The sequence below is a fragment of the Nannospalax galili genome, unplaced genomic scaffold (genome assembly GCF_000622305.1).
Source record: "Nannospalax galili isolate Female #2095 unplaced genomic scaffold, S.galili_v1.0 scaffold842, whole genome shotgun sequence".
In the NCBI taxonomy this organism is placed as follows: domain Eukaryota; kingdom Metazoa; phylum Chordata; class Mammalia; order Rodentia; family Spalacidae; genus Nannospalax; species Nannospalax galili.
Genome location: NW_008349291.1, coordinates 1604036 through 1629162, shown reverse-complemented (window position 1 = coordinate 1629162; position 25127 = coordinate 1604036). Strand labels below are relative to the sequence as shown.

The following is a 25127-nucleotide window of genomic DNA, read 5'->3' as shown; positions in this document are numbered from 1 at the left end:
TCAATGCTGATGTAATGAAATGCTTCTTCTAAGTATGTGGTTATTAAATAAATAGTTAAAAATAATAAATAAACCAAAGGAAAAAATTCATACAAACACACACACACACACACCCCACATATATAGATTTGGGGGGGGGGTTGGCTTGTTTGATTGTTTTGTTGTTGTTATTGTTGTTGTTGTTTTGTACTGGGGATGGTACCCAGAGCCTTACATGGGCAGGCAGGGGCTCTACCACTAACACCCCTAGCCTCTCACTGGGGGATTCTAGGCAGGTGCTCTACCCTGAGCCACACCCCAGCTCCTCACTGGGGGATTCTAGGCAGGGGCTCTACCACTGAGCCACACCCCAGCCCCTCACTGGGGGTAATCCTAGGCAAGTACTCTACCACTGAGCCATACCCCAGCTCTTCACTGGGGGATTCTAGACAGGTAGGTGCTCTACCACTAAGCCACACCCCCAGCCACAGAAGCCTCTTGCCACTGATGCTGGATCAAACCCACTTGAGTCACTGAGTTGTAACTGTCGCTGCTATTCCTATCCTGACCACCTTCAGAGCTTCAGCTCCCCACTCATGTCCCAGAGCCGTAGCCATGCCCCACAGACCTCACCCAACAGCCTCCCCGGGGACTTCTTCCCCAAGCCCGAAATCCCAACCTGCAATCCTCTCCACATTTCTGTTGCTCTTGAAATCCAGGTTAACACTCAGCAACACCCTGGTCAGCCTGCCTCGTCAGCCCGCCTCTCCTCACACCTCTGCCTCATTTCCTGCAGGACTTATCTCAGTGTGAAACTGTGTTTCTTATGTTTTGTTTGTGTGTTCTTTTTCTTGGTTTACTGTTGTTGCTGTTGTTAGTGTATGTGTGCGTGTGTGTGTGTCTGTGTGTGTGTGTGTGTGTGAGTGAGAGTGTGGAGCACCCATCCCATGGTACTCACGTAGAGATCAGAGTTGTTTCAGGAGCGTTTCTCTCCTTTCACTGGGAGTCCAAGAGATGGACTCAGATTGTTAAGCTTGCCAGCAAGTACCTTTACCAGTTGAGCCATCTCACAAACTCAGTTTTTTTACATTTATTTATTCATTTGTTCATGCACGTAGCTGTGTGACAGTCAGAGGACAACTATCCAGAGTCCTCTCCTTCCGCCTTCTGGGTTCTGGGAATCAAACTTGAGTCATGAGTCTTGACCCACTGGTCTCATGTTGCCTAGTCTGGCCTCAAAATGGAGATGTAGCTAAGGATGACCATGTACATCTAATCCTCCTACCTCCATCCCCCAAGGGCTGGAGTTACAGGTAGAGCCCACGATGCCCAGTTTATGCAGTGCCAGGGATCAAGCACAGGGCTTCATGCATGCTAGGCGAGCATGCTACCACTGAGCTACATTCTTAGCCCCTGGTTTTGTTTTTTTGTGGTAGTGGTTTTGTTCTGTTTTTGCTGTTTTAAGTCAGAGACTCTCTATGTAACTCAGGCAGCATTCAATTTGTGGTAATCCTGATGTCTCAACCTCAACAGTGCTCAATTTAACGTTCTGTTCTCATAAGTGTTATCTAAGGCCAGTGATAGGGCTCAGCGGGTAAAAGTACTTGCCACCAAGCCTGACAACCTGAGTTCAAGCCCAGGGAGCCACAGGGTAGAAGGAGAGAACTGACTTCCACAAGTTGTCCTCTGACCTCCACATGTATGCCACAGCATGTGCATGTGCCTAATGTGTGCACGTACACACACACAAATAAATAATAAAAAATAAATAATAGTTTGGATTGGGCTTTTTTAGAATTTTTTTTTTGGTCTTTTTTGAGACAGGGTCTCCCTATAGCCCCAGCTGTCCTGGAACTCACTATGTAGCCCAGGCTGGCCTTGAACTCACAGAGATCTGCCTGCTTCTGCCTCCTGGGTGCTGGGACTAAAGGCGTGTGCCACCAAGCCCAGCTAGGATTTTTTTTTTTTAACCCGGGGGGTTGTGCACTTGAGTGCAGTACCTGGGCAGGCAGGAAGAAAACACTGAATCCCGGAGCTGGAGGTACCAGTGATCCTGAGCCACCTGATATGGGTACTGGGAACCAAACTCAGGTCCTCAGGAAAAGCTGCAAGAGCTCTCAACCACTGAGATGGAGGACTGTCTCCAGGCCCTGGCTCTTTTGTTTTTTGAGACAGAGTCCCAATATGCAGCCCTAGCTGGCCTGGATCTCACTATATAGATGAGGCTGGCCTCACGAATCTCACAGAGATAGAAATTCAACTACCTCTGCCTCCTGAGTGCTGGGATCAAAGGTGTGCACCACCAACCACACCCAACATGAAAACAATTTATTTAACTGTCAAATGTTTACTTCAAGTCCCACCACACTTACCTGGATGCTCATCTCACAGACATGGGTTTTTTCCTGCTGCCTCTGCTGTCTCCACTATTACAACAAGTACATCACACAGTAGGTCCTCAAGTACTTCCTACATCATGACTTTGAAACTTCACAGATGGTAGACCCATTGCTCAAGATGCTGCTCTTCCCCTTGTCCTTGGTGACCTCAGATTCATCCTGCAAAACTCATCAACCTGGACACAGTATTCCACACCTGTAATCCCAGTACTGAGGAGACTGAGGCAGGAGGATCATGAGTTTAGGGCAAGTCTGGGCCAGAGCGAGATGATGTGTCAAGAAAAAAACACAAGGTCCAGTGCTGCACAGGCCTGCAATCCCAGCTGTCCAGAGGTAGAGGGAGGAGATTCATAAGTTCAAGGCTAGCCTCAGCTACAGAGTGACTTTGAGGCCATCTGGGATACATGAGAGCCTGTCTCAAAAAAAAAAAAAGAGCCAGGAATATACCTCAGTGACAGTACACACACACACACACACACATACACACATACACACACACACAGACACACACAGAGACACACACACACACACACACACACACACACACAGAGACATACACACACACATACACACACACACAGACACACACAGAGACATACACACACACACATACACACATACATACACAGACATACACACATACACACATACATACACAGATATACACACATACACACACAGACATACATACACACACATACACATACACAAACACAGACATATACACATACACACACACATACACACATACACACACAGAGACATACATACACACACACACAGACATACACACACACATTAGTAGGCACAAGGTCCTATGTTCAATGCAGGAGGGGGGAGAAAATGGAAAAGAAGAAGGGAGAGAGGAAAGAAGGGAGGGAGGGATGGAGAGAGGGAGGAAAGGAGGGAAGGAGGGGAGGAAGGAAGGAAGGAAGGAAGGAAGGAAGGAAGGAAGGAAGGAAGAAGGGAGGGAGGGAGGGAGCTGGAGGGAGGGAGGGAGGGAGGGAACGGAGGAAGGAAGGAGGAAGGAGGAAGGAAGGAAGGAAGGAAGGAAGGAAGGAAGGAAGGAAGGAAGGAAGGAAGGAAGGGTGTCCTAGTTAGCTTTAACTGTCAACTTGACACAGTCTAGAATCACCTGAGAAGGGGATCCCAGTTGAGGGATTTTCCAGATCAAATTGGTCTGAGGGCATGTCTGTGAGAGATTGTCTTGATTGATCACTGATGTAGGAGAACCCAGCCCACTATGGACAGCACCATCCCCTGGGCAGGTGGTCCTGTGCTGTAGAAGAAAGCCAGCTAATCAAGAGCCTGTGAGCGCAGCAGCAGAAGCCTCCTCCATGGTCCCTTCTGTTAATTCCTTGGTTGTGAGTGAGTGAGTTCCTTGATCAGAGGTAATGCTGTGTGGAAGCCTAGCAGGCCTGGCTTCCTGCCCTGACTTCCCTCAATGAGACTGTAACCTAGGAGCTGAAATAAGCGCTTTTCTCCCAGAAGCTGCTTGTGATCATGGGGTTTGTCACAGCAACAGAACGAGGTAGAGCAGAAAGCCATCCAGGTCACCAGAGAAGACTTCTTGTATACACACACACACACACACACACACACACACACACACACACACGCACACAAGGGTACATTAAGGGCTTTCTTTGAGGTTAGGACATCTATGCTGGGCATATATGTCCGAGACTGGGCATATAAGTAAAGTCCATTTCCTCAGTAAGACTTTCCTGTTGAGGGAAAAGGTAGGCACAAATTAGGAGTCAGGAACTTTTAGTATGTGTAGCACTGACACTAGAACCCAGGTTTTCCAGTATACACTGTCACTGAGCTACATCCCCAGCCCCTCTCTGCAGGGACTCTACCTCTGAGCCACACTCCACTGGGGGATTCTAGGCAGGGGCTCTACCACTGAGCCACACCCCAGCCCCTCACTGGGAGATTCTAGTCAGGGGCTCTACTACTAAGCAATGCCTCCAGTACCTCTTACTACTGGATTCTAGGCAAGGGTTCCACCACTGAGCCAGGCTCCAAGTTCCTTTATTTTTTATTTTAAGGCAAGTTTTGCTAAGTTGCCATGGCTGGCCTTGAACTCACCTTGAAGCCCTGGCAAGCTTGAACTCTGAATCCTCCTACCTTGGCCTTGAGATTATGGTCCTGTGCCACCAGGCCCAGGTGGTAGTTGTGTGTTGAATGAACAAATTCTGTGTGTGTGAGTGTATGTGTGTGTAAGTAAACACATGTCTCTGACAATCAGCCCCTATTTCATGACCTCTACACTCCCCAGTAACCCCCTAGCCAGTGAGTTTGACTTTCACCTCTCATGTGATTTTATCACCTGGGGGTGAAAGGTGGGGGTGGGGACAGTGAAGAGTATCAGAGATCATTTCAAATATTACACGGAAGGCAATCAGCACAGCAAGTACCTGGGAATTCCCAACACAAAAGAGGAAAATTCTGCCTCCAGGACCACAGCAAACCAGAGCGGTCCCCAAAGAGAGCAGTTATCTGAGATTCCATGGAGGTCCTTCTCCACGGCTGGGTGGGCAAGTACCGAGTTAGAAAGGCTTCTTCAAGGGGGGATTTCCCAGGTCAGTTTCCAAAGCAGACATACACAGCCCCCACACTGGGTAGTCTCCAGTCAGGCAGAGCAGGGGTGGAGGACTTGAGGATTTGGGAGCCAAAGCTACAGTTTAGAGACAGGGAGAGGCCTCCTTTGCAGCCACGGAAGAGGAAAGAGCTCTTGCTCAGGAATGAGGGTGGAGAGTCAGGTTTCAGTATCACCTACGCTGTGCACAACCAGTAGTGGGCAGACACAGGAAGGTGGGGTATGTGGGTCTCCTGAGCTACCCCCACTGAGAAGCTAGGCTCAGTCCTGCTCCCTCAGACCCTGAAATCCAGCCCAAGTCTTTCTCCTTGAACCCAGGAATCCAACCTTCAGTCCTCTCTCATATCTTCGACTGCAGGCCTTAGCCTCCTCCTTGAGAACCAAGAGTCCAGCTCCCAGCCCTCCTCCTTCAGACCCTGGAGTTCATCCCTCAGCCCTCCTCCCTCAGACACAGGTGTCCAGACCCCAGCCCTCCTCCTCAGACCCAGGTGTCCAGACCCCAACCCTGCTCCTCAGACCCAGGTGTCCAGACCCAGCCTCCTCCCTCAGACCCTGGAGTTCAGCCCCCAGTCCTCCTCCTCAGACCCAGGTGTCCAGCCCTGAGCCCTCTTCCTACAGACCCTGGAATCAGGGTCCCTAACTCACACCAAATAGCATTATGGGGCATTTTTCTTTCCTGAACATGAGGAATGAAGGCAGGGCTCAGCTGGATATGGGTTTGTGTTGCAGGCTGGGCTCCTGAGCCCTCTGGGACTGCCTCCTTCTCTGAGCTTGGGTTGTTTCCTCCATCTGTGTGGGGTTCCAGCTTGCTGCCTATACCTTCTTCAAACCCTTACTCATACCTCAGAGCTCAGAATGTATCATGGGACATGCTATGACAGAAACAGTGACAGGAGCCAAAGAGGAGAAGCCCAGGAAACCTCTCCCACTGTCTTCAGCATCGAGACCCCCCCACTGCTGAGTGTGTGTCCTGCCCTGAGTCCCCGAGCTCATTCTGCAGCCACCATCCTGGGATCCCAGCCACCTTGGCCACCAAACTAGCCATTCACAGGCTGGAGACATGGCTCATTGATTACAGCAAGTGCTGCTTTTGTAGAGGACCTGAGTTTGGTTCCCAGCACCCACATGGTGACTAACAACCATCTGTAACTCCAGTTCCAGGGAATCTGATGCCCTCTTCTGGCCTCCTTGGGCACTGCACTCACATGCACAAACACACACACACATATACATACTTTTTATTTTATGTGTTTGAGTGTTACACTTGCATGTATGTAAGTGCATCACATGCATGCAGTTCCCACGGAGGCCAGAAGAGGTTGTCATGTCCCTTGGAACTATTGTTATGGATGGTTGTTAGTCACCATGTAGGTGCAGAGAACTAAACCCAGGTCCTCCCTCTACAAGGGGATTCTAAATGGTTAAGCCATCTTTTTTGTCTTTTTTGAGACAGGGTCTCCTTGTAGCCCCAGCTGTCCTGGAACTCACTATGTAGACCAGGCTCGCCTCAAACTCACAAAGATCCACCTGCCTCTGCCTCCCAAGTGCTGGGATTAAAGGCATGTGCCACCACGCTCGGCATATACATATAATTTTTAAAGAAAATGTAGCCATCCATGGTGATGCATGCCTTTAATCTCAGCACTCCAGAGGCAGAGGCAGGCAGATCTCTGTGAATTTGAGGCCAGCCTGGCTACACAGCTAGCTCAGGCTAGCCAGGGCTACACAGTGAGACTCTATCTCAAAACCAAAAAGAAAGGTGACTCAGCTGTTAAGAATACTGGCTGCAAGCTAAAGAGATGGCTCAGTAGTTAACAGCACTGGCTGCTCTTGCAGAGGGCCCCCGCTCAATTCCCAGCACCCCCCACATGGTGGCTAACAACTGTTCATAACTCCAGATCCAGGGGATCCAACGCCCTCTACTGACCTCCATGGGCATTGCACAACATGGGTGCACTTACATAAATGCAGGCAATGCGCTCATACACATAAAACAAAATAAAAATAATTAAATTCTTTTTAAAAAACCTGGCCATTCAGGGTGACTCAGACCCCCTCTTCTCACAGGAAGCCTGCAGTGCTCTGGGTCCCCCTCAATAACACTTATGAAGGAGCCATCAGTGGTAGTCTAAGCATGAAGCCTTTGCCTTGAGAAAGCTCACATTCTAATGGGGGAGACACAAAGTAAATGAACAGGTAACATGGTGTCTAAGCAGAGATGGCTCTGTGGGTCAAGCACTCACCATACAAGCCTGAGGACCAGAGTTCAGATTCCCAGAACCCATTAAAGCTGGGCATGGTAGTGTGGTTCTGTCCTCCTGCAACAAGATAGAGGGTAGAGGTCAAGAGAACCCCCCAAAGTTCATGGGTGAGCTAGTCTGGTGTACACAGCGGTGGACAACCACAAAGACCCTGTGTCAAAAAGGGGGAAGGTGAGGATTGACACGTGAGTTGTCCTCTAACTTCCACATGCACACCGTGACAAGCATGTGGCCACATTTACACACTTACACATGAACAGGCACACACACACACATACACACACACACACACACAACACACACACATGCAAGTGCTCTGGGGAAGAATGAAGCCCAGAAAAGGGAAAGAAGAGGTCAATGGTTAAGAGCACTTGTAGCTCTTGCAGAGGACCTGAGTTCAGTTCCCAGCACCCACACGACTGCTAAGAATCCCCTGAAGAATCCCCTGGAATTCTAGCTCCAGGGGATCCAGTGCTCTCTTCCAGCCTCCAAAGGCACTCATGTGCACATGCACACATACACACAGGGACACACAAATAAAAATAAAATAAATATTTTTTAAAAGAAAGGGAAGAGGGCTGGAGAGGTGGCTCCTCCAGTTAAGAACACTGGCTGCTCTTGCAGAGGACTTGGGTTCAATTCCCAACACCCATATAGCAGCTAACAACCATTCATAACTCCAGTTCCAGGGGATCCAACACCCTCTTCTGACCCTGGGCATTGCACAATATGGGTGCACTTACATGCATGCAGGCAATATACTCATACACATAAAAATAAGAAAATAGCCTGGCGTGGTGGCACACCTACAGGGAAACCCTGTCTCAAAAAGACCAAAAAATAAAAATAAATAAAAATAAAATAAAAAATAAATCAAAACAGAGGGAGAATTTAGGAAGTCCTCAACATGTTCCCACATGGGCTAGAGCACCTGCACGCACACACGCGCACACACACACACACACACACACACACACTAGTAAGAAAGACACTGGTCTAAGTTGATAACCAGCTAGCAGGTGGAATGTCAGATTTGAAACCTGCGACCCGGAGAGCAGATCAGGGGCTGACTCAATCCCTCTTACCCTCCCCCGTTCTGTGGTTCCCACCTGACCTTACCCACAATCCTTTCTCACCTGGGATCATGCAGGTACCCTGCTCTATACCTGGCCCCAGTCTTGCCTGCTCAGAATCTGCTGGTGGCTCCGGGCTTCTTGGATAAAGGCCTCTGTGTTACAGTCCGTATGGGACACGGCTCTGACCTGGCCTCGCTCTCCCCTGCCACCATCACTGTTTAAGTACACAGTTTCTCCTGCTGTTCCTTGAATTCTGAACTCCACTCCACTCAGGGCCTTTGTACTCACTGCTCTTTCTCCTAATAGCGTCATGCCTCACCCACTCCAGGTCTTCGCTTTGAGTGACACCTGCTTGGAGAGGCCTGGCTGATCACAGATTTTAAATTACAGCACTTATTTCTTACCTTTCTTTTTAAATTTTTATTTACTGTTTTATATGTATGAGTATATCTGCCTGGATGTGTGTAAGTGTGCCCATGACCTGCAGTGCCCACAGTGTTTCATTATGATGTTTTCATAAGTGTGTATAATGTACTTTAATCCTATTCATGTTCACCTTCTTTTAATCTTCCTGCCCCACCCCCTCCCCCCTCACCACTGCTCTCCCTTCTTCTACTTTCATGCCTTTTTTGTTGTTTTTTGAGATTGAGTCTCATTGTAGCCCAGGCTAGCCTCAAACTCACTATGTAGCCAAGGCTGGCCTTCCTGATCCTCCTACCTCCACCACCACCACCCCCACCATGTATTGGGATTACAAGCATGCACTACCATGCTAGGCCTTTCTTTTATCAATCTTTTACTATAGATTTCACAAATAAGAGGAAATGGTATTTACCTTTCTGAAACTAGCTCATATGGGCAGGCAAGATGGTTCAGAGGGTCAAGGTGGTTGCCGTTAAGCCAGATGACCTGAGTTTGATCCCTGAGATCCACATGATGGAAGGAGAGAACCGATTCCTTCAAGTTATCCTCTAACCTCCATGTGCACACATTGGCATGTTGGACACCCCACATTTACACACAAATAAATATCAACAGTTATTTTGCTTAATATAATAATATCCAGTTCCATTCATTTTCCTATAAATGTCATTTCTTCTTTGTGGCTGAATAGTATTCCATTGCGTGTGTATGCCACATTTTCCTTACTCAGTCAACCATTGACAGGCACCTACGTTGATTCCATAACTCTACTATTATCAATAGTGTTGGGCAAGTCTCTTAATATTCTGGGCCTCAGTTTCCTCATCTCTATAAAGACACAGGTACCTCATCGAGTTTTGGAAAGAAATAATATGTATAACTTAGTAACAATCCTGCCTCCATCTCCCAAGTACTGGGATTGCTGGTGTGCACCACCGTGACCAGTTTATGTAATGCTGGGGTTTGGCTGAGGGCTTCCTGTGTGTTAGGCAAGCACTGGACCAACTGTTTTGTTCTGTTTTGTTTGAGACAGGGTCTCACAATATAACTCAGGCTAGCCTGAAACTCACTACATAGCCCAGGCTGGCCTCAAACTCAACACAGTCCTCCTGCCTCAATCTCGGTCTCCAAGCTCAAGGGTTACAAGAGTGGGCCACCACATTCCGTTTTGTGTAAAGTATAATGAGAGAGAGAGAGAGAGAGAGAGAGAGAGAGAGAGAGAGAGAGAAAGAGATCTTATCCCTCAGCTCCACAGATTGAAGAGCGACTGACAGAAATTTCCAAAGGAAGACAAAGAGGACAGGAGGGGTCCAGAGTCCAGGGAAAGAGCAACCATGGACAAAAGGTGTACTCAGGGCCAGGCTGGAGACAGTCAGCAGTGTTGATCACCTCTTCCACGCTCTCCTGGTGACCCAGCTGTGTGAACAAGTGGCCTAACCACTCCACACCTAACTTCCTCATCAGTCAAGTAGAAATCCAACCTCCACCCACACCCTCAGTGCAGAGGAGGACTCCAAGAAGTATTTAAGGAGGAGCTTTAACACTCCATACTCATGACAAGTGTGACAGCAAATTGTTGTTATTATTTTGTTGCTACAACGGACACACATAATTTCCCGGCTCCTCTACAGCCAATCTAGCACCCACACACACATACACACACATTACAGACTGTGTGCCAGCCCCGCCCCCAGGCCACCTTGGGCCAGCAGTGCCAGGTGAGTGCTCAGGTATGCAGAAGCCACAAGGCCTGGGAGGAGGCAGAAGGAGGAGCCCAGACTACAAGGGAGAGAGCTGAAGGCTGAGAGCCAGGCAGAGCTGGCAGGCAGGTGAGGAGGCCTGGACCCAGGGAGAGGCCAGCAGCCAGGCAGGAACCCAGTGTGAGGGAGGAGGCTGGGGTCTGGGCCCCTGGGTCTGAGGGAGGAGGGCTGTGGCCTGGACCCCTGGGTCTGAGGGAGGAGGACTGGGGTCTGGACCCCTGGGTCTGAGGGAGGAGGGCTGGGCCTGGACTCCTGGGTCTGAGGGAGGAGGGCTGGGTCTGGACGCCTGGGTCTGAGGGAGGAGGGCTGGAGTCCAGATTCCTGGGTTCAAGGGAGGAGGGCCGGGGCCTGGAGCCTTGAGTCTGAGGGAGGAGAGCTGGGGCTTGGACCTCTGGGTCCATGGGAGGAGGAGGGCTCAGGTCTGGAGCCCTGAGTCTGAGGGAAATGAGCTGGGGTCCGGGCACCTGGATCTGAGGGAGGAGACTGGGGCCTGGAGCCCTGAGCCTGAGGGAGGAGGCCTGGGGTCTGGACACCTGGGTCTGAGGGAAGAGGGCTAGGGCCTGGACCTCTGGGTCCATGGGAGGAGGAGGACGGAGGCCTGGACTCCTGGGTCTGAGGGAGGAGAGCTGTGTCAGGATCATGTTCCTGAAGCTAAGTCAGAGGCTCACACTTTTGTTGGTTCCCAGGGCACCTTCTGGTGGACAAGAGCTCCCCATTTCACCACCATGAGTACCACCACAGGGTAAGTGCCCCTGTCCTCCAGGCTGTAGCCCCTCCACCCTTCCCCCACACCTGTAGATCCTGTTTCCACAGCCCAGGCTCTCCTCCCTGCCCAGCCTGTGGCTAGGTGCAGTCAGATGGGGTTCAGTTATGAATGGGCATTCTCCTCCGTGGTGAGACTTTGTCAGGGCCACGCCACTTCCTGCAACCCCAGCCCCTCCACTGTGAAGGAGGGACAGTTTGGAGAGTTGACAGACTCACACAGGCACAAGACCTAGCAGACTGACCCCTCAGCAGGCACTCCGAACTACCCTGTGCTTGTCATATCGATATTTAACGTTGACCCTTTACAAGAAAATCAAGGCTCAGATCTCCCAGAGGGAGCAAAGAGAAAGACACGAAGATGAATTGAATGAAGGCAGAGGCGGTAGTGAGCTCTCCAGCCCAGAGGTAATCCAAATGTGGGGACATCTGACAGGCAGGATCAGGCTAAAGGGCAGGAGTCTGGCTAAGAAGGTTTCTCACTTCCCCTCAACCTCAACCGCAGCTGCTTATCTCTGAGCCACTGCTATTTTGGTGGAAATGAGAATTTTAACAACTACAGGGGCTGGGAATGTAGCTTAGTTAGTAGAATGTTTGCCTGGCGTATATGAAGCCCTGGGTTCGGTCCTCAGCACCACCTAAACCAGGCATGGTGGCGTACACCTATAATCCCAGCACTTGGGATGTAGAGGCAGGAGGATGAGGAGTTCAAGGTCATCCTGGCATACATAGTAACTTTTAGGGTCAGCCTAGGCTACATGAGACTTTGTCTCAACGAAAAAGAATTATTGCAGTTTGTGACTCTAAGAGGAGACCAGGGGCAGGAAAAGACAGAGAAGGATTTGGCTGGGAAGAGCCTGACCCACTGGTGGGAGGAGGAGGAGATAATTCCCTGACTACTTCAATTCCCGTTTATTGAGCAATAGCTATGTGCTAAGCCCTGCGTGTCGTCATAGTCAGAATAATAATTATTATTGACAAACACTTCATCTGCCTTACTGGGTTGGATCTGTCCACAGCTTCACCAAATAGATGCGGTATATTGTGTATATGTATCTATGTTGTATATATGCATGTGTGTTGTACATATGCTATATGTATGTAATATATATTGTATGTATGTAACATATATGTGCTGAAAGAGAAACTGAGGTAGGAGAGATTAAATCTCCTCATCAGGGTCTTGTGGGATTTATTTTGAAAGATTTATATTTATTTTTATTTATTTATATGCATCTGTATGAGTGTATGCCACACATGTGCAGGTGCCCTCAGAGACCAGAAGAGAGGGTCAGATCCCCTAGAGATTAAGTTACAGGTGGTTGTTAACTTCCATATGGGTGCTGGGAACTGAACTTGAGTTCTCTGCAAGAACAGGAAGTGTTCTGAACTGCTGAGCCATCTCTCTAGCCCCAGGGTCTTGTTTGTTTGTTTCATTTTGTTTACAGGATCTTGTTCTTGTTTTTTGTTTTGAGACACAGTCTCACTATGTAGCCCTGGCTAGCCTCAAACTTATGGAGATCCTCCTGTCTCTGCCTCCTGAGTACAGGGAAGACAAGTGTGCAGTAACTACACCAGAGTCTCTCTATGGTCTTATATGTGTGCATGTATGTGTGTGTGTGTGTGTATGCCACATGTGTGCAGGTGCCCCCAGGAGCCAAAAGAGGGCATCAGATCCCCTGGAGCTAGAGTTACAAGTGACTGTAATCGACCTGATGTGGGTGCTAGGAACCAAGCTCAGGTCCTCTGGAAGAGCAACATGTGCTCTTAACTGCTGAGATAACTGCCGGGCCCCATCTGACCACAGTCTTATGACCAGGAAGCAGCACTGAAGACTCAAATCATGAGTTGGGCGTGGGGGTCCATGCCTATAACCCCAGCACTTGGGAGCTAGAGGCAATAGGACTAGACTGTCAAGCCATCTTCAGCTACACAGTAATTTCAAGGCCAGCTTAGGCTACATAAGACCCTGTCTCAGAAAAGCAAAAACAATCTGGTGCACACCTTTAATCCCAGCACTTGGGAAGCAGCAGCAAGTGGATCTCTGTGAGACAGAGGCCAGCCTGTCTACGTAGTGAGTTCCAGGCCAGCTCTGGCTACAGGGAGATTCTCTCCTCCCTCTGCCCAACCCCCCCAAAAGCAAAAACAAAAATTTTATTAATTAAAAAAGAGAAGACTTGAACCCAGGACTGTGTGTTGTAGAGATCTTTGCCCCCACCCCGCATTACCACATTGCACCATCTTAAATACAAGCATAGGCCCTGCTCTACCCTGCTTGAACCTTCCATGGCTCCTCATTACCATCACAATGAAGTCCTTACCGCTTTGGCTTTCCTACAGGATCTATCTCTACCTCTCTACCTCCCCAAATCCCTCTCATTCTTTTTTTCTTTTTTTAACCCTTCACCAGCCCTGAAGCAGCACCCAAGCCAAGTGCCAAGTCTATCTATGGTGAGCTTCGGTGGAACGGGACAGAGAATAAGAGTATGGGGAAGTGGAGCTAGAGGCTGGAGCCTGGGTCTGAGGAAGGAGGCTGGGGTCTGACTCCTAAATTCAATCTTTGTCCCCTCTTCTCCCCCAGAGCAGAGGAAGCGTTACTCCACTGTGGTTATGGCTGATGTGTCTCAGTATCATGTCAATGTGAGTCCCGGGTCTGTGTTTCCCCAGAGAGTTTCATGGGGGAGAAGTATACCTGGGGTGACAGGGATTTCGAAAACAGCCCAGCCATCAAGCAGAAAAGACTTTAGGAAACTCAGCCCTTCCCTCCCTGTGGACTCCCCTGCCCCATTGCCTCAGGGGTTGACAGAAAGCCAAGGATCTCAGCTCCATCACATCTGTGGACTCTATGTATCCTCTGGGCTGCATGCAGGGCCAAATCAGCCATGATTCTGTAAGACAGGCTCCAGAGACCCCAGCAAAGAGTGCAGTATGCTTTAACACCAAGGAGAGGAGGCACTTAAGGGAACTAGATACAATCCTTACCTTTTCCTGCCCTTGAGGGGCCTCTAGTCTTAGTGAGAAGACCCTTCTCCAAGTCCCAGTCACTAAAAGAGGCTTGGTGAGCTCAGGGGCTATTTTTAGGATTCCTGGTCTGAGGGAGGAGTGCCAGGGCCTGGAGCCCTGAGTTTAAGGGAGGAGGCAAAGTCTGGATTCCTGGGTCTCAGGGAGGAGGTCTGGGGTCTGGACACCTGTGTCTGAAGGGGGAAGACTGAGGTCTGGACCCCTGGGTCTAAGAGAGGAGGCTAGGGCTTGGAATCCGAGGTCTAAGGGAGGAGGACTGGGTTTGGGACCCCTAGGTCTGAGGAAGGAGGGCTGGGGTCTGGACCCCTGGGTCTAAGGGAGGAGGCTGGGGTCTGGACCCCTTGGTCTGAGGAAAGAGGGCTGAGGTCTGGATCCCTGGGTCTGAGGGAAGAGGCTGGGGTCTGGACCCTTGGGTCTGAGGGAGGAGGGCTGGGGTCTGGACCTCTGGGTCTGAGGGAGGAGGCTGGGGTCCGGACCCCTGGGTCTGAAGGAGGAGGGCTGAGGTCTGGATCCCTGGGTCTGAGGGAGGAGGCTGGGGTTTGAACCCTTGGGTCTGAGGGAGGAGGGCTGGGGTCTGAAGCCCTAGGTCTGAGGGAGGCTGAGGTCTAGATTCCTGGTTCTGAGGGAGGAGGCTGGGGTTTGGACCCCTAGGTCTGAAGGGAAAGGGCTGGGGTCTGGAATCCTACGTCTAGGGTAGGTAGGCTTTGGCCTGGACTGAGGGAGTCTTCCTGAAGGAAGGCTTCCTGGAGGCGGTATGGCTAGGCTGGTTGGAAGTCTGTCTCCAGAGGCTCTTAGCTCACCTTGCACCAGTCTAGCATCATCTGAGACTCATTACTTTCTTTGTCTCCTGACAGCACCTGGTAACCTTCTGCCTGGGGGAGGAGGATGGTGTGCACACGGTGGAAGACGCCTCCAGAAAGCTGGCCGTCATGGACAGCCAGGGCCGCGTCTGGGCACAGGAGATGCTACTGAGGGTGTCACCTGACCATGTCACGCTGCTAGACCCAGTCTCCAAGGTGCCAGGGGGCACGTGGGTGGAAAGAGTAACCAGGCTGGGATCCGAGCGCGAATCCTAGCTCCTAAGCATCCTTCCCCTGGGAACTTTGGCAAACTGTCTCAGCTGTCTTTTGGAACCTTACCTGTTAAACGGAGTAGTAACACCGTTTCTAATCCCCTTAAACTCGGGCAGTCGCCTTGCCCCAGCTCCTGCGCCTACTGGGCACTGATGTAGTAGTATCAGGGCTGGAAGTCTGTACCTCAGTTTACACTGGGGTCCCGTCCGGCAGGAGGAACTGGAATCCTATCCGCTTGGTGCCATCGTGCGCTGCGACGCGGTGATGCCCAGAGGCCGGAGCCGCTCGCTGCTGCTCCTGGTGTGTCAAGAGCCCGAGTGCGCACAGCCGGATGTGCATTTCTTCCAGGGCCTGCTCCTGGGGGTGAGTGGGCGTGGCTCCAGGGGGCGGAGGCAAGTCGGGCTTCTAGTTTCGGGGCGGGGCTTAAGGAAAAGGGAGAGGCCTAACTTAGGAAAGCGGTTCTGGGAGGAGCAAGGTTCGCGGACAGGTGGAACTCTGGACCAAGACAGAAGGTGACGGCGGGATGTGGATGCAGGCGAAGGGCTAGGATGCTCAGGGAAACAAACCGAACCTGGGAAGGGAAGACGCGGGGAGCACGCAGAACGAGGAGGGCCGATGGGGTTGGTCCAAAACAGCCGGAGGCGGGGCGCTGAAGCCAGGGATGTGGCCTGGACCACGCAGTGGGTGGGGCGTGAGAGGCGGTGATCTGACAGTATGATTGGCAGGCGGAGCTGATCCGAGAGGACATCCAGGGGGCTTTACAGAACTACCGTTCCGGACGCGGGGAACGCAGGGAGGCTGCACTCAGGTGAGGCAGCTGGACTAGGAGAAAGAGGCAGGTGCAGAGCGCTCTGGGAACCCTCTTCTCCACTCTATGGACCGCAGTCTTCTCATCTGAGAAATGGGCTGATACGTACAGCCTGGAGCAAAACGGGTGTTGAATGGAAGTCACAAGCTAACCGCAGTCAGATCTTAACCTATACCTCCTAGACTAGATTAACCCCTCTGCAAGACTGTGCTTTATAGCCTGTCCTATGGTTTCTCCTCTGGCCCGCGCCCCTCACCATACCAGATTTTCACCTATGAAACGTTCAGCCTACGTTTGACTCCTTCCAGTCTCAAGTCTCTTATACCCACCCTCAGTTTCCCCTTTCTTGTTGCGCAGAGCCACTCAGGAGGAGCTGCAACGTGGAGCCTCGCCCGCCGCGGAGACGCCACCCTTGCAGCGTCGCCCGTCGGTCCGCGCGGTGATCAGCACCGTGGAGCCGGCCGCGGGCCGCGGGAAATCCCAAGTAGAACCCATTCCGGAGGAAACGGGGAGACCCCGCCCGGTATGCACGGCGAGCGGCGCTGACCCGACCTCCCCGGACCTGGGCCCGCGGGGCCCTGAGCTGGCCGGGCTGCAGGCGGAGCGGGACGTGGTAAGCCCCGCGAGGCCACGGGTGGATCCACCGGCTTGGGAGACATTCCATGTCTATCAAGTCAGATGTGGGGGGCGGTGTTCAGTAACCCGGGATCTGGATACGACCGGCTCGGGGGTGCGGCAAAGTTCTAGGGGCGTGGTCAGTCAGGAATAAGCCCGCCCACTGCTTCAGTTGTGGGCGTGTCCTGGTATGGGGGCGTGTCCAGGAGCTCTGCGTCAAGGCCAGGACCTAGATCAGGGTTTGAGACTCAGCTCCACGCGCGCCACTGCTCCGTCCCGCAGGATATCCTGAACCACGTGTTCGACGACGTGGAGAGCTTTGTATCCAGGCTGCAGAAGTCAGCAGAGGCTGCCCGCGTGCTAGAGCACCGGGAGCGCGGCCGCAGGACGCGACGCCGAGCTGCTGGGGGTAGGGGCTCCAGAGCGCACTCCAGTCCTGGATGACTCCCAAATGCCCACCGTCCCCGGGGGCTCCCACCACCATCTGTCTGGGTGTCTAAGCCTTTCTAATGCTGCCCCTGTGTCCCCCCCCAACTCCCTCCCCCCCCCGTCCACCCACCCACCCCACTCCCAACCCCGTCTACAGAGGGCCTACTGACCCTGCGGGCCAAGCCTCCCACCGAGGCTGAATACACCGACGTGCTTCAGAAGATCAAGTATGCCTTCAGTCTGCTGGTGAGGACGCGACCATCGCCGGCTTGGGGGTGGGGCGAGGGGAACTATGACCCCGAACTATCATCCATCATCCGTGCATCCCGCTCCAGGCTCGGTTGCGTGGCAACATCGCCAACCCCTCCTCTCCAGAGCTGTTACACTTTCTTTTCGGACCTCTGCAGATGGTGAGACCCACTCCCAGCCCCCAGGTCGCCTCTGCTGCGGAGGGATTGGGATTAGACTTCAAAATGTCTAACGGTATGTTGGCCTGGTAGATTGTGAACACTTCTGGCGGCCCTGAGTTGGCGAGCAGCGTGCGACGGCCGCACCTGACGTCGGAGGCCGTGGCGCTTCTGCGGGACAATGTTACGCCTCGTGAAAATGCGCTCTGGATCTCGCTGGGGGACTCCTGGACCCGCCCAGGGTGAGAAGCGGAGCTGAAGGGCAAACGCTGTGAGGGTTGGAAAGAAGGCAGGGCTAGGGATGGTTGGAGGTGGGGCTTATCTTGCCGGGTGGGGCTAAATAAAAGGAGGGGACGAGACTTAGGATAAAATGTCTGGATTCAATTGGAGGAAAGGTTTGGAATTGGGGCTGGAGAGATGGCTCAGGGATTAAGAGCACTGGCTGCTCTTGCAGAGGACCAGGGTTCTCATGGCGGCTAAGGACCATGCAATCCCAAGGGATCCGATCCCCTCTTCTGTGGGCACTGTGCACACGTGGTACACTTACATACATGCAGGCAAAACATTTATGCACATAAATTAATTTTAAGTCTAGAAATTAGCATGAAGGAGAGGTTTTTGATCTAACTAGACACTCGGATTGGAACAAAAGGTAGGGCTTTGGAAACTGGAGGTAAGGGGAGAGGGTGCTTAGGTGAATGGGACTCAGCTACAAGGCTGAGGCGGGGCTTACGGAAGCTGTGACCCGCAGGGCTTATGGGAGGTGTGGCCTATAAATTGAGATGGAGTCTGTACTTGGAGGCTTTGGGGTAGAGCCCAAGACTCCCAGTGGGTGAAAGGCAGGGGGGACTCATCTAAGCAGTTACCTTAGCCAATGGATGGGCTTGAGGGCGCACACCTACGATCCCAGAGCTTGAGAAGTGGTAGCAGGAGGATCGGAAGTTCAAGATCATCCTTCATTACTGAGTGAGTTTAAGGCCAGCCTGGGCTAAGTAAGACCCTGTCAATAAAAGGCGGGGTGAGGGGGCTCAAGATGGCTAAAGGTACTTGCCATACAAGCCTGACAACCTGAATTCATTCCCCAGAATCCATGTTTTAAAGATTTTGAAGAGAATCAGACTCCACAAAATTGACCTATGACATCCACGTGTGTGCGCGCGCGCACACGCGCGCGCGCGCACACACACACACACACTCATACACAGTAATAAATATTTTTTAAACGGTGGCTAGAACGTGGGTGTGGTGGCGCATGCCTTTAATCTCAGCACTGGGGAGGCAGAGGCAGGTGCATCTCTGAGTTTCAGGTCAGCCAGAAGAGACATCAAAGGCTGGGGGAGGCACTGGAGTGGAATTAATGTGTTTGGAAACATAACTGGGGCTTAGGAGAGCGGTAAGGCTTGGCGGAAAGGGCTGGTGTTAAGAATCCTGGAGACAGAGCCAAGCTTACCGCGGAAGAGAAATTTTGTGAACCGGGACTCAGTGGGGCTGAACTATCACCCGAGTCTCTGACCACAGGGTGGAGCTGCCCCCGGAGGAAGGTTCTCCATACAGTCCGGAGTTCTGCAGCGGTTGGGAGCCTCCCGCCACTGACCCGCAGGGCCGCGCCTGGGAGGACCCGGTGGAAAAACAACTACAACACGAGCGGCGGCGCAGGCAGGTGAGCCAGGGGCTCCCCACGAACGACACGACAGGGGAGCCCCAGGTGCAGCTTGCCTGACCCCAAGCACTCTTACTTCCCGCAGCAAAGCGCCCCCCAGGTCGCTGTCAATGGGTGAGTGTCCGCTGCAGGGTGGCCAGGGAGGTGTGCGAGGACTGAGTCCCGGGGTCACCCGGCGCTGACTCTGCCCCTCCCCTTTTTTTCCTGGTCCTTTTTTCCTCTGCCTTCCCGGCTCTTCGCAGGTGGGTGCGGTGGTGAGGAGGCGGGGCCGGGGCTGGGACAGGGGGGAGGAGCTGGGAGGGAGCGGGTGGAGCCCAGATTTCTGGGTCCAAGGGAGGAGGGAACGGAGGTTTAGATTCCTGAAGATACAAGAGGAAGGGACTGGGGGTGGGTATGTCTAAGGGCTAGGATCCCGGGGTCCTCCAAAGGCCGGAAGAGCCCAGTTTGGTTTTACCGACCTGAGAAAGCACCTCACCTGGGTTCTCAGAGCACAGAGCTCTGAGCGTTCGGGAGAAGAGGCTGGGGAATTACAAGTACGAAGAATTCAGGTCTGGCACTAGGGATCCTGAAGACTCAAAAGCAAGCTTGGGACTTCAAGAGGTTGGGGACAAGTTTGAGGAAAAGTCAGGAAGTGCTGGAATCTCTGGGCCCTCAAGAGAGGCAGGATTTCTGGCTTCCAAAGGCTTTAAAGAAATAATCCTGGCTGGGAGCAAACTGGGAGGATGCTGTCGTTACTAAAAGGAGTGCCTAGATGACTGGAAAGGAAAGACCTCGGGGTCTAAATTTATGGTTCTACCAAGCTGTGGGGTGCAGGCCCAGTGGAAGGTGGTGAAGAAGGGTCACAACTCTAGGGTCCTTGGGCAAACTGGGGGCACAGTGGAGGGAGTGGATGGCGGTTGAGAAGGAAAGAAACCAGTGAAGAAGTGGGGGAAGATGAGTGGGGGTCTGGGTGAGGGCCCAGACCAAGGGTCTCGGCAAGGACAGCATACTGGGAGCTGCCAGCCCCACACAGGGGGCGCCGCAGCCCTGAAGACCCCCCCTCTCCCTTGCACAGGTAGGCCTGATCGGGATGAGGTGTGTCTTGGGGGTCAGAGCCAACTGTCCCCCAAGCTGCATGGTGTTGCAGGACTCTCTCCTCTGCCCGCATGCTTGGAGTCTTGGGATCACCTCCAGCTTTTCACCCCCCTTCTCTAGTTGCATGTTCTTTGCCTGGAGGTGCAAGATATCTCTGATGCCATAAGGAGCTTGTAAAGAGCTCAAGACAGGCACAGCTTGAGTTCAAATTCAGCTGCATGAGGCCCCCTGATAAAGAGTGCCTGGGGCCAGCACACTTAGACCCCTCTCTTGCTCCCTGACCTTCACATCACTGTGCCTCAGTTTTCTCCGTGAAAAGGGAAATAATAGCTGGGCTGTGGTGTTGCAGGCTTGTAACCCAGCTACTCAGAAACATGAGGCGGGAGGATCAAAGTTCAAGGCCTAGGGCTGGAGAGATGGCTCAGTGGTCAAGAGCACTGGTTACTCTTGAAGAGGACCTGGGTTGGGTTCCCAGCACCCACATGGTAGCTAATAACCATCTTTAATTCTAGTTCTAGGGGATCCAATGCCCTCTTCTGGTCTCCTCGGGCATTGCACATGAGTACACACATACATACAGGCAAAACACTCATACACACAAAATAAAAGCTAATAAAAATATTTTTTTAAGTTCAAGGCCTGCCTGGACTACAAAATGAGCTTAAGGCCAGCCCCAGCAACTCAGCAAAGCCCTGCCTCAAAATAAAAAAATAAAAAGAAGGCTTGACTAGAAGAAAAAAATAGCTCAGTGGTAGAGAACTTGTCAAGAAAAGAAAAAAAGAAAAAAAGTTGGGCATGGTGATAAACACCTTTAATCCCAGCACTTGGAAGGCAAGAGGATGTCTGGTCTACATAGCAAGATCCAGGCCCCCTGGGGCTACAGGGAGACTCTGTCTCAAACTAACAAACAAGAATCCATCAGTGAAGAACTGGGGTGTGGCTCAGCAGTAGAGCAATTGCCTAGAATCCAGCAGTGAGGGGTTAGTATGACTCCATGGTAAAGTGCTTGCCCAGCACTGAAGGGCTGGGTGCATGGCTTAGTTGTAGAACCCTCTCCTAGAATCCACCAGAGAGGGGCTGAAGTGTAGCTCAGCCGGAAAAAAACTTACGTAGAATCCACCAGTGAATGACAGAGGCATGGGTCAGTGGCATATCACCTGCCTACCAAACACAAGATTTTAGATTCAATCCTTAGTACCACAAAAAAAAAAGGTGTTGGGGGGCGTTGGGGGGAAGAGGTCTCTGGAGCAGGAAGGAACTAAGCAGGGTCCAAATTCATGGAACTACCACCAGTGAATGACAGAGGCATGGGTCAGTGGCATATCACCTGCCTACCAAACACAAGATTTTAGATTCAATCCTTAGTACCACAAAAAAAAAAAGGTGTTGGGGGGCGTTGTGGGAATGAGGTCTCTGGAGCAGGAAGGAACTAAGCAGGGTCCAAATTCATGGAACTACCAAGGATCTCCAGGAGAATCATCAACTACAACAATAAGTAAGACTTTGAACAGCAAAGGGCACACAACACTACACCAGTGTTAGCTGCTGCTCAGCAAACAGCTGCTGTTTCTACTTATGTGTTCTGAGTATCGCTGCCCTTGCTTATAAAATGCATGTGAGGGGCTGGGGATGTAACTCAGTGGTAAAGCATTTTTGTGCATGCACAAGGCCCTGAGTTCAATCCCCAATACCCTCAAAGAACATCCAAAAATAATTAGTGATGATAGTGCCCCTATCACATGTTTACTGCACAGCGCCAGGCAAAGGAAGGAGCAGACTATATTCAAGTTGGACTCCACCTACGTCTGTATTAACATATTAACCTAGCCCCTTGCTTGGCTCTAACCCTACCTCATGCCAGCACCCTATAGCCCATACCAGCAAGGCGCGGCTAGTTCCTCATCATCAACTCTCCTGATTCTTCCCAGTCATCAAGATCCAGATCTGGAAGCTGAGCCCCAGCTAGAAGAGAGAGCGGGCAAGTGGGTCCTGTGTAATTATGATTTCCAGGCCCGAAATAGCAGCGAGCTGTCGGTCAAGCAACGAGACGTGCTGGAGGTAGAAGTTGGGGAATAAGTCATTCCAGCCCTAGGTGCAGAACCAGATCCTGAAGTTTCTCCTTATACGCTACCTAGGTCCTGGATGACAAGCGGAAGTGGTGGAAGGTTAGGGACCAAGGGGGACAAGAGGGCTATGTACCCTATAATATCCTAACACCCCACCCTGGACCTCAGGTGGGCCGCAGCCAAAGCCCTGCCATAAGCCTGGTGAGTCAGGGCGAACCCTTCTGCCTTCAGGGAGAAATGGGGAACAGATCCTGGGGATAAGGGCCAGGAAAATCAAGTGCGGAAGGCACTGATGTAAAGAGCGGAGTGTGGCTGGAGTGCTCTCCCTGACTCTCTTCATTTCCTCCTAGGAGAACAGCACTCCTCCCCCACCCGCCCCTGCTCCAGCCCCTGCACAGGTGCGGCCCCACTGGGACAGCTGTGACAGTCTCAACAATTTGGACCCCAGCGAGAAAGGTGAGTGATGGAGTGCCCCGGCTAGAGAGCGGTCCTTGTCTTCGCTTTCCAGGCCGGAAAACAGGCTCCAGAATAAATGGACTCCAGACCCACCCTGGGGGATGCTAGAGGCTCCCGATCCCCCTGGCCCCAGGACCCCTCGCCCTGAGTGCGCACTTCCTTCCCGGTTTCCCTCTCCGGCAGAGAAATTCTCCCATATGCTCAGTGTCAACGAGGAGCTGCAGGCGCGCCTGGCTCAGGGCCGTTCGGGCCCCAGCCGGGCAGCCCTGGGGCCCCGCGCCACAGAGCCGCAGCTCAGCCTGCGCTCTGAAGCCTCGGACGTCCGTGCCTGGCTACAGGCCAAGGGCTTTAGCTCCGGGTGAGTGGGGCCCAGCCAGTTCGCAGAGGCGCTAGAGACCCTGAGAGCCGAGGCTCAGATTGGCCCCGGGGTTAAGGGGCGTGGACACCACGGAGAGCAGGGGTTGGTCCAGAGTGAAAGTGTCTGGGCGCAAAGCCCAATGACAGGCCCCAATTAGAGAGCAGAGGGAAGCCCCGCCCCCTTTCTAAACTCCTGGCCTGGACTGCCGCCGAGTGCTCCCGACCCCCTGGGAAAAGCAACTAGATGGGTGTTATGTGATTGGCGGGGCCGAGAGTTTGAGCGGTGATTGGCCCCTGCTGTCTGGCTCAGGACGGTGGATGCGCTGGGCATGCTGACGGGTGCACAGCTCTTCTCGCTGCAAAAGGAAGAGTTTCGGGCAGTGAGCCTCGAGGAAGGGGCACGCGTGTACAGCCAAGTCACCGTGCAGCGTGCGCTGCTGGAGGTAAACGGGTTGCTATCCCTGGGTCCGGACCAGGCGGGGGTCGCCAGGGACTCCAGATACCAAGGTTCTGGTTTCCACCCCACCCTCTAGGACAAAGAGAAAGTGTCAGAGCTGGAGGCCGTGATGGAGAAGCAAAAGAAGAAAGTGGAAGGCGAGACTACAACAGAAGTCATTTGACCCTTCTTGGCTCCTTCACCAAAAGTGCTGAGACAGCGGAGTTCCCCATGTCCAGTGGGACAACAGACGCCAGACTCCTCCCTATCACGAGTGGCAGTAGATCCCCTGAAGGATCGCCCACCCTGGTCTCCTCCCGATCCTAACGGGCCAACTGAACAGGACAGTACCACCGGGAATCCCTCCTTAAGGACCTCGGACTTGTGGGAATGGGGAGGGGGGCAGAGCTGAGAAGCAACTGACGAGTAGACAGCGGAGAGAGCGCAGTAGAGCCCTGTGCATTGTGATATGCTGCGGGTCTATAAACAGCCTCCTCTTGGCAGGCCTTGTCACCTGCTGTCTCTCTCTAGCCAACTACCAGGGAGTCCAGGAATCTGGGAGGTGCCCCCACCTTCTTAAGTTTCTCTCCATGAGCACTCTTCTCCAACCCAGGCTTCCTCCTAAGCAGCTAGTCTGCCCTCAGGCTAGCCCCATCTTCTACAGGCTTAAACAGCTTCTGCTAGCTGGACAGCCTTTCTCTGCCTGGTGAACTCCCATTCAGCCTTCCTGGCCCAGCTGACATATCCACACCAGGTGCGCCTGTGCCCAGCCTCCAGAGGTCCAGCCTTAGGAGATCTGGCTGCTTCCCGGGCATGCCTCTGGCTCCGGTGAGAGGATTTTCCTGCCCCCTCAAGAACTATTTCCGTTTCTCCCTGGCAAGCCCTGAAGCTCGTCCCAGTGGCTAAGGGCTAGATATCACTCTGACTTTAGAATGGCTCTTTCTCTGCCAGCCCTCCCCGCCCCACCCCATCCCCGAAACACCCACTTCAAACACCCACTTTCAAGAGTCCTGCCAGCACTCCAGTTGGCCCATAGGCCTCCCTGCGCAGTTGTTCGTTCCTGGGCCAGCAGATGGCGCGCCTCAAATCCAACTTCAGACAGTTCGCCCTGTCCCTTTTGATGCCTCCTGTCCCACTTCTTCTGAACACCAGCCACTGCAGATCTTCAGAACTCCTGTCCCTACTCTTCAAACACATCTCTAGTCTTTCCCATGACCCAGGGGGTAAAACCCAACCCACAAGCTGACAGACTGTGGATTACCCACCCCACCCCGAACCGGCTCAGGGCGAGTACCTCTTCCCAATTCATAGCACTGGTTCATGGTGTTTCCTCTACCAGAAACACCTGGCCCTGTACTCTCATCTCTGGGTGGGCTGCTACTCCTTCTATCAGGTTTTGTTGGGAGAGAGTCTGGCTATGTAGCCCAGGCTGGCCTCGAACTCTCAATCCTCGTGCCTCA

The 25127-nt window shown here is 52.5% G+C and overlaps 1 protein-coding gene across 3 annotated transcripts; it reads left to right on the top strand.

Moving 5' to 3' along the window:
• The first annotated feature begins 10538 nt into the window (after positions 1–10538).
• On the top strand, positions 10539–24170 carry Eps8l1 (EPS8 like 1). 3 transcript variants are annotated; one of them, XM_008846679.2, is made up of 20 exons: positions 10539–10572; positions 11190–11245; positions 13676–13716; positions 13847–13905; positions 15141–15302; positions 15573–15722; positions 16085–16167; positions 16525–16780; positions 17065–17191; positions 17369–17457; positions 17547–17621; positions 17712–17860; positions 19137–19278; positions 19364–19392; positions 22281–22410; positions 22488–22619; positions 22769–22874; positions 23058–23232; positions 23542–23674; positions 23765–24170. In XM_008846679.2, exons 2-20 carry the CDS (start codon positions 11229–11231, stop codon positions 23849–23851), a joined length of 2142 nt encoding a protein of 713 aa, XP_008844901.1. In that variant the 5' UTR covers positions 10539–10572; positions 11190–11228; the 3' UTR covers positions 23852–24170. The 3 variants fall into 3 exon arrangements, 2 of the variants coding, with proteins under 2 accessions (XP_008844901.1, XP_017657023.1); XM_017801534.1 differs by lacking the exon at positions 10539–10572 and adding an exon at positions 10595–10623; XR_003851656.1 differs by lacking the exon at positions 23058–23232.
• Positions 24171–25127: the final 957 nt, after the last annotated feature.